This window comes from Theropithecus gelada, chromosome 2 (genome assembly GCF_003255815.1).
Source record: "Theropithecus gelada isolate Dixy chromosome 2, Tgel_1.0, whole genome shotgun sequence".
Lineage (NCBI taxonomy): Eukaryota > Metazoa > Chordata > Mammalia > Primates > Cercopithecidae > Theropithecus > Theropithecus gelada.
In genome coordinates, this window is record NC_037669.1 from 91165893 (window position 1) to 91175007 (window position 9115).

Sequence of the window (9115 nt, forward strand, 5' to 3'; positions counted from 1 at the left end):
TAGGGAAAGGAGGCAGGGATGGTAAAAACAGGTGCTGCTTGTCCTGCCCTTGTGCCTGTGAGGCTGGTGATAAGTGTAAAGGTTGAGATTTGCTGGATAAAATTCTCCACTCCCTTCTCACCAGCCAAAAATTCCAAACTTTCCTCCTAGAAGCAGAGAAGCCCCAGAGAGAATAGCTGCCTCTTCCCTTAGTAGTCACTGCCCATGCCTCATACCTTCCCTCCCCAGACCCTGTATTTCCTAGTTGGGCTGGCTGAAAGCCTAAGGTTCCTGATTTGGGTCTGAGGTAAGGCAGTCTGATGCCAGGTCTGTGGTGGTGGGGATGTGTGTTTTATAGTTACAGATGACATGTATGCAGAACAGACGGAAAATCCAGAGAATCCATTGAGATGTCCCATCAAGCTCTATGATTTCTACCTCTTCAAATGGTGAGGAGGCTTTATTGTGACTGGCCGTCCATGTGTGTGCATGTGTGTTTATGCGTGTGCATGTGTGTTTATGCGTGTGCATGTTCACTTGTGTGATAGCTTATCACACGGGAGAGGCATTCTCTAGTCCCAGACCACATAAAAACACTTCCAGAAAGCTAAATGTAGAAGCACCCTTGCCCTGGCTTTTCAAATGTGTGTGATGTGCCTAGCACTGATAGAAAAAGGGGTACCAGGTCCCTACAGTCAACTTTCATGAAAAGGATATGAAGGTACAGAGAATCTACCTTCATCACATATTGAGCATGGCCCTGCTTCCTGACCTTGACCTTTTGTCACTGCCACCATTAATGTAGGTGAGACTTCTCTCAGCTTTTTCTCCTTTTTGCCCATTCAGTGGTTTCTCATTACATAATAATTCTTTTATGGCAGACAGCTCCTTTCATGCACTCCCCCTTGCTAACCTCGTATCTGTGGAGCTTAGTTCCCCAGCCACACTAGCTCCTCTCCACTCAAGGGCATCATATTATGCCTCTTCTCAACTTAAACACAGCTTATCAGGGAAGCATTTCCACATTCCCCACCTCTTCCTGTGGCTATTTCCTAGGTAGCACTTATCACTGTTTGTTATTTTGTATTTGTGTAACTTTAATTGCTACCTGTGTCCCCTCCTATCTGTAAGCTCCATGAGGTAGGAAATACTGTTGCTGCCCATTATTTTTTAATATCAGCACCTGGTGCTGACCTGGCACTAGTAACCCTTAAATAAATCTTAAATGGATGGATGAATAACTGTTAGAGTATACAGGATGCCAAGTACTTAATAGAGGTACAGCACGGTTAGGGGGAGGGGAGTGAACCCAAGTTAAGGACCCCAGTGTAATGGCCATCATTAGTGGGTAGAAAACACAACATGAGGCTGGGCACAGTAGCTCACACCTGTAATCCCAGCACTTTGGGAGGCCAAGGTGGGTGGATCACCTGAGGTCAGGAGTTCAAGACTAGCCTGGCCAACATGGCGAAACCCCATCTCTACTAAAAATACAAAAATTAGCTGGGCTTGGTGGCACGTGCCTATAGTCCCAGCTACTCAGGAGGCTGAGGCAGGAGAATCACTTGAACCAAGGAGGCGGAGGTTGCAGTGAGCTGAGATCACCCCCACTGCACTCCAGCCTGGAGACAAGATGCCACCTCAAAAACAAAAAACAAAACACAACATGTGCAAAGACTTGGAGATAGACCCTTTGAGCAGTGAAGTTGGCTTCAAGTAAGATAAGGATGGACTCACATGAGTCCATGGGAGCCATAGGCTGGTGCATTCAGTGATGGATCACAGGTGGTATGTGGGAAGGAGGGGCAGAGGGGAAGCAACCCAACATTTGGGGGATTTGCAGTAGTCCCAAAGGAGGACCAGGATGTAGTGTGTGGTGGCTGCATGGAATTCAGTAGCTGTGCCACAATACCTCGGGACCTTACTGTTTGCAGACAGCATCTGTCTGGGAGGTTCAAGGTGGGAGGGTTGAAGTTGTGTTGGTGGTACCCAACTTTTACTCACATATTCTTCAGCCCCCAGAGTGTGAAAGGCCGGAATGACACCTTTTACCTGACACCTGAGCCGGTGGTGGCCCCCAACAGCCCAATCTGGTACTCAGTCCAGCCTATCAGCAGAGAGCAGATGGGACAAATGCTGACCCGGATCCTGGTGATAAGAGAAATTCAGGAGGCCATCGCAGTGGCCAATGCAAGCACTATGCACTGAGATGCCTTGGCCATAGTGCAAGAGAAAGCAGCCAGGAAAAACCAGAGAGACTTTCACACTAAAGAAGAGGCCTCCATTTTTTCTTTTTTCTTTTTTTTATTGGTGTAGTTATGAAGCCTTTCAGGCTGCTTCTGTTTAAAATGTAAAAGAAAACTTTGCCCCCTTTGCATCTTCATAAACCTGCTGCGGCAGACTCCTCAGCCGATGGTGACTCTGGGTTTCCTTGAGATCATATGTCCTAGAAAGTTGCTGACTGACTCTTTTTTTGTCTGGGGCCTGGGGAAAGGGCTTGGACTGTTAAATGTGGCCCCTTTCCATCTTCAAGAGAGATGGAATTAATGATGAATGGACCCTGCAAGGGAATCTCCCCAGCTGACTTCCACTGGGCTGACAGACTTTGCTGACCACAGGGGAACGATGTTCTTTTCTTTCTTCATGCTCAAACATAAACTTAGCATCTTAATGGAAGAAAAATGAGGGGAACTTCAATTATGATTTATTAAAGACAATTTCTATTACACCCTCCTTTATGACAAGTGACATTTTAGATGTTAAAGTAAAAACTTTACCATGCCTTTTTTTTTTTTCTTTTTTTTTTTTTTTTGGCCTAACATTGAGGCCTTAAAACCTGAGGCTCCTGTGCCTGATGGAATTCTTGTAACATACACTTGTGTATCATATAAAGATACCACTCTGTTTCTCTTAATGTATTCTTACTCTAGTTGTTTATTAAGAATGACAAGCACGTCTTTTCAACATGCTAGTGAACAACGCCTCTTTATTTTGGGGAGGAGCCCGGCGGGACAGTGGAAGTAAAGCCTTGCCTGTTAATTGAACTGGCCGGGGTCCTGCGGGGAGTGGGGTGGGACTTGAAATCAGCTCCTCAGTGAGGAGGCCAGTGTGTGCTGTACGCATGCGCTGTTTCTTCAGCGGCAGCTCCGCCCCTGCCGCAGCGAAGCGGGTCTGTTCCGGCCGCGCGTACTACGACCTGACGTCAGCAACGTGCGCGGCGCAGTGACGAAGTCGGCTGGTTTATATTGGCGCGGCCCAGACGGTAGAGGTCTCTGCGGCGCGGTCCTCGGAGACACGCGGCGGTGTCCTGTGTTGACCATGGCCGACTACCTGATTAGTGGGGGCACGTCCTACGTGCCAGACGACGGACTCACAGCACAGCAGCTCTTCAACTGCGGAGACGGCCTCACCTACAAGTGCGGGCCTATGGGGCTCACCTGGGCGAAGAGAGGGGTGGCATGCTGGGTGAAAAGGCCAGATGGGGGCTTCCGTGGAGCCTTCTTGGGCGTAGGCGCGGGGGACAGGTTCCGGGAATTGGCCACCCACCTCCGGGGCTCACTTTGAGACATCGGGAGCGGTGCTTGGGATACGGAGAAACATCTCAATAGTGCTTGGAATTTCAGGCTGGAGACTCCATGCTCCAGACACATGGAATTGCCAGGGTGCCAGGAGCACTGATGACAGCTCGGTGGCATAAAAGGTCCCCTGTCCCCGCTTCCACCTTGTACTATGTCTGTGACACACAGGCTCTGTCAGTGCCACTCTCTGCTCACATGGGTTACGAGTTGATTGATATATGCGGGATGGAGTCTCATGCTACCCTATGCCTGAGAGCTTTACTCCCAATTCACTCCCTTCCCTCGCAGTGACTTTCTCATTCTCCCTGGGTACATCGACTTCACTGCAGACCAGGTGGTAAGTATGATCAGGAATTGAGTCCTGAACATCAAGGTGAGCTAAGGTGCTACTGTCACCTAGTCTCTGGGCTACCTCACCAGATTGGGCTTGGGTGTGGATTTTATGGGATGTTACTGGTTAGCATGCAGGTCATACAAAAGTGCCTTTTTGTGGGGGACTCAGTAACACCTTGAGGAGTAAGAGATGCTTTCCCACACTGGCTGACCTTTGTCTCCTCAGGACCTGACTTCTGCTCTGACCAAGAAAATCACTCTTAAGACCCCACTGGTTTCCTCTCCCATGGACACAGTCACAGAGGCTGGGATGGCCATAGCAATGGCGGTGAGCCCCATGGGGTGTGGGGGAAGGAGCAAGGATGCCATCGCCTTTCCCCAAAGGCATCCAGTCCTGCCTCTTGTCACTTAGTATTTCTCTTTTTATCCTGTAGCTTACAGGTGGTATTGGCTTCATCCACCACAACTGTACACCTGAATTCCAGGCCAATGAAGTTCGGAAAGTGAAGGTCAGAAGGGCAAAGATCATTAGCAAGCACTCCTGGGAATTGCACTGAGGTGGGGTGGGGTGGGAGTAGGGGTTTATTCTATTAATTTAGTATTCTTTCTTCCCACCATGGGGTTCACTTACTGAGAAGACCCTGAGATTCTGTTTCTTAAAGCAGCAGCAATAGACCTGGTGGACAGTGCCTCCAGCCTACCCATGTCTCCTCTAAGATGTGTTGGTGTGATTTGGTCTTGTGGCACTGCCAAAGGGAGCGTTAAGCAGAGACCCCATGCTTCAGATCAAGAGCCTGATGAAAGTAGTTCAAAGATGCGATACCTTTCTCACCATCCCTTTCCAGAAATACGAACAGGGATTCATCACAGACCCTGTGGTCCTCAGTCCCAAGGATCGTGTGCGGGATGTTTTTGAGGCCAAGGCCCGGCATGGTTTCTGCGGTATCCCAATCACAGACACAGGCCGGATGGGGAGCCGATTGGTGGGCATCATCTCCTCCAGGGATATTGATTTTCTCAAAGAGGAGGAACATGACTGTTTATTGGAAGAGGTGGGTGCCACTGTCAGAGTAGATCCAAGCTCTGGCAGCCCAGGTTGAAGAGGCTTCTGTTGTCTGTATGACATCTCTGATAGCCTCTCCCCTCTGGGAAAGAGAAGGGTCAGGCCAAGTTTCTGACTCCTTCATTGGGTTTCTGCATCCTTTCTCCACCAGAGGCTTTCAAACTGCCCAAATGCTTGCTAGTATTCATGCTTTGTTTTTTTAAACCCCTAAGGTAGGGGCAGTGCTCGAGGTCTGCCCTCATTTTCTTGCCATTGTTCCTGGGTGGTCCTCCTTATTCCATAGTGTAAGAGGCTGCTCCCTGTGCCATGTTGCCCTTTCTACTCATCCCTCACTTAATACCATACTGCTTAGGAACTATTGCGATCCCTTGAGGAAGGGTGATTTGGATGTGAATGTATGAACGTGGTGGTCCATAGAACTTCACCTCTGAATTAGGCAGGGCATGTAGAGGTGACTGGCCATAGGCCAGGCGCAGTGGCTTACCCCTGTAATCTCAGCACTTTGGGAGGCCGAGGCAGGCGAATCACGAGGTTAGGAGTTCAAGACCAGCCTGGCCCACATGGTGAAACCCTGTCTCTACTAAAAATACAAAAAATTAGTTGGGTGTGGTGGCGCCTGCCTGTAATCCCAGCTACTTGGGAAGGAAAGAAAAAAAGAGTTGACTGACCATAGTCGATGACTGGCCCTTCGCATCTCACCTCCTACGTAGATAATGACAAAGAGGGAAGACTTGGTGGTAGCCCCTGCAGGCATCACACTGAAGGAGGCAAATGAAATTCTGCAGCGCAGCAAGAAGGGTAAGTCCTAGAGCTGGGAAAGGGCCTGGAACTAATGCTCAGGGTCCTGATCCATGTCCTGCCCTGACCACAGGAAAGTTGCCCATTGTAAATGAAGATGATGAGCTTGTGGCCATCATTGCCCGGACGGACCTGAAGAAGAACCGGGACTACCCACTAGCCTCCAAAGATGCCAAGAAACAGCTGCTGTGTGGGGCAGCCATTGGCACTCATGAAGATGACAAGTATAGGCTGGACTTGCTTGCCCAGGCTGGTGTGGATGTAGTGGTTTTGGTGAGCTGCTACACAGGTGGGTTGGGGCAATAGGGGCAGCTGCCACATCACAGTCTGAGACTTAGTTCCTGTCCCAGGACTCTTCCCAGGGAAATTCCATCTTCCAGATCAATATGATCAAGTACATCAAAGAGAAATACCCCAATCTCCAAGTCATTGGAGGCAATGGTAAGGCAAGATTGTGCCCTGAGGGATGTGTGATGGGAGTGGATAAGCTGGGCTCCCACCTTAACCTTCACCTGAGCGTTTTCCTTTCATTCACCTTAGTGGTCACTGCTGCCCAGGCCAAGAACCTCATTGATGCAGGTGTGGATGCCCTGCGGGTGGGCATGGGAAGTGGCTCCATCTGCATTACCCAGGAAGGTAAGAATATAGTTTGATAGGGCCCACATACCTTGGAGCCAAGCACTCTTATGGGAACAAGAGTCCTCCAATAGGGGCAATCCTGGGGCCAAACTGACCTCTTGGATGGGTGACATGGCTGGAAGCAAGACAAGGTCTTGTCATCCTTCACCTGCCACTCCCTTGCCTAGCCTGGCCTTCCTGCTCCTGCTCTGCACCTTCTCTAAACTCTGGTCTGTTTGTTTTATTTAGTGGCTCCCAAGATCCCTCCAGACATAAAGTCCCACAGCCCCAAATGCCCTTCTACTGTCACAGGTTGCTATAGTAAGTCCGGCCCGGCCCACTGGCCCGGCCCAGCTGCCCACTGCCCGGCTGCTTGGTTGACGTAGCTGTAGCTCCCGGGGTTTGTGGTGCTGATGGGTGGGCAGGGCCAACTGATACACAGACCATGGTTTGTGGGGGGTGCTCAAGAACATAGCTCCCCTCTTCCTCCTGGGGTGCTGATAGGGCAGGACTTTCCTAGGCAGGCCCTTTCCTGCCCATATCTTCTGCAGTAGGCATGGCTCAGGGACCAACTCCTTTGTGTGGTCCTTGCTCTTCCACACAATTGCCTGCTGCACACCACAACCTGCTCTCCCACACAACCACTGCCCTTACCTTGCCTGAGCTGCCCACCATTCAGGAAGGGCTGGGCCGGACTTCAGTGCCTCTGGGGACTAACTGCACGGTCGGGGGCTTTCCCGGCTGCTAAGACTGCATGTGCCTGAGGCTGTCCTGGGCACTGCACACATGCACGCGCACATGTGGGGGTGAGTAGAGGGCAGCACAGCAGTTTGTACTATTTAAGGCACATGGGGTAGCAGCCATCCCAGACATGTCTCTTCCTCATCCAACCTGCAGTCCTGATGCAGATGTAGCCAAAAGCTCCTGGGTCTTAAATGTGGCCACAGGGTCCACTGCCTGTCCCCATTAACCCTATCCACCCATGTGTTCCTCCATCTCAACAGTGCTGGCCTGTGGGCGGCCCCAAGCAACAGCAGTGTACAAGGTGTCAGAGTATGCACGGCGCTTTGGTGTTCCAGTCATCGCTGATGGAGGAATCCAAAATGTGGGTCATATTGCGAAAGCTTTGGCCCTTGGGGCTTCCACAGGTGAGGCCCAGTACCCGTGAAGGCCAGTGGGATGTCTCCCCAGTGCTGCTTAGGCTTTAACCCAGCACTCCATCTGTCCACAGTCATGATGGGCTCTCTCCTGGCTGCCACCACTGAGGCCCCTGGTGAGTACTTCTTTTCCGATGGGATCCGGCTAAAGAAATATCGTGGTATGGGTTCTCTTGATGCCATGGACAAGCACCTCAGCAGCCAGAACAGATATTTCAGGTGGGACAGGCAAGCCAGTTACCTCACCCTAATCCTACACTGACAATCTCATCTCTGCTGTGACCTTGCCCGTGTCTCTGCCTCTCCCTGCAGTGAAGCTGACAAAATCAAAGTGGCCCAGGGGGTGTCTGGTGCTGTGCAGGACAAAGGGTCCATCCACAAATTTGTCCCTTACCTGATTGCTGGCATCCAACACTCATGCCAGGACATTGGTGCCAAGAGCTTGACCCAAGTCCGGTGAGCTTGGGAAGCTGGGACATGGGTAGAGGGGCTGGTCCAGTGCCAGCTACCCACATTTGACCTCTGCCCCTCTTCAGAGCCATGATGTACTCTGGGGAGCTTAAGTTTGAGAAGAGAACGTCCTCAGCCCAGGTGGAAGGTGGTGTCCATAGCCTCCATTCGTAAGTCACCCTGTCCTTGGTGGGGCCTCTGCCATGCCTCATGCCTCCTTTCTCCTGCCCTCACCTCACAGGTCGTCTTTCTGCCTGCAGGTATGAAAAGCGGCTTTTCTGAACAGGGATCCAGCACACCTCCCTCGGTTTTTTCAATAAAAGTTTAGAAAGAAAAAAGTGATGCCTGATCTTTCACCAAACAGGTGGGGCTGTGTAGCTGCCACTACCACAGATGCACACAAACACAGCACCCTCATTTCCAGGGGGAGCCTCAGGCCCTGAGATAAATGTGTTCCAGGTTCAAAAAGTTCTTCCTGAGGCTGCTCACAAAACAGCTCTGACCAGCTGTGGCTCCTGGGGTTTCAGTCTCACACTGAGCATTTGACTCTGGCTCCCGAGGGGTCAAAGGGTCAAAGAACAATCCCTGGGACTGGCATACACAGGGCATCCTGCTAGCCCATAGCTTGGCCATATAGGACCAGATCAAGACATATAAATATTCCCTAACTTGAATCTCTCTCAGCCATGCACATTGGCTCACACCTGTAATCCCAGCACTTTGGGAAGCTGAGGTGGGCGGATCACTTGAGGTCAGGAGTTTGAGACCATCCTGGCCAACATGGTGAAACCCCATCTCTACTAAAAATACAAAGATTAGCTGGGCGTGGTGACGCATACCTGTAGTCCCAGATACTCAGGAGGCTGAGGCAGGAGAATCACTGGAACCTGGGAGGGGGAGGTTGCAGTAAGCTGAGACTGCGTGACTGCACTCCACCCTGCGAAAGAGCAAGACTCCTTTTCAAAAAAAAAAAAGCAGGGTATGGTGGTAGGGGCCTGTAATCCCAGCTACTCAGGAAGCTGAGGCAGGAGAATCGCTTGAATCCTGGAGGTGGAGGTTGTAGTGGGCCAAGATCACGCCACTGCACTGCAGCCTGGGTGACAGAGCCAGACTCCATCTCAAAAAAATAAAGTCAGCTA

At 50.8% G+C, this 9115-nt stretch overlaps 2 protein-coding genes across 10 annotated transcripts in view; both read left to right on the plus strand.

Annotated features, from left to right (window-relative positions):
* QRICH1 (glutamine rich 1) overlaps positions 1–2945 on the plus strand; it is a 69107-nt gene extending 66162 nt beyond the window's left edge. For all 7 annotated transcript variants that reach the window (XM_025376405.1, XM_025376404.1, XM_025376409.1 and 4 more), the window contains 2 exons: positions 338–428; positions 1995–2945. In XM_025376405.1, coding sequence (XP_025232190.1) covers positions 338–428; positions 1995–2187 — 284 coding nt within the window. In that variant the 3' untranslated portion in view covers positions 2188–2945. The remainder of the gene's footprint in view (positions 1–337; positions 429–1994) is intronic.
* IMPDH2 (inosine monophosphate dehydrogenase 2) lies at positions 2945–8939 on the plus strand. 3 transcript variants are annotated; one of them, XM_025376422.1, is made up of 14 exons: positions 2945–3395; positions 3846–3894; positions 4117–4218; positions 4325–4384; positions 4736–4942; positions 5664–5751; positions 5825–6024; positions 6102–6192; positions 6292–6387; positions 7374–7517; positions 7601–7745; positions 7839–7982; positions 8063–8146; positions 8237–8939. In XM_025376422.1, exons 1-14 carry the CDS (start codon positions 3298–3300, stop codon positions 8256–8258), a joined length of 1530 nt encoding a protein of 509 aa, XP_025232207.1. In that variant the 5' UTR covers positions 2945–3297; the 3' UTR covers positions 8259–8939. The 3 variants fall into 3 exon arrangements, with proteins under 3 accessions (XP_025232207.1, XP_025232205.1, XP_025232208.1); XM_025376420.1 differs by having other exon boundaries at positions 4325–4399; positions 8237–8314; XM_025376423.1 differs by lacking the exon at positions 4325–4384.
* The last annotated feature ends 176 nt before the right edge of the window (positions 8940–9115 follow it).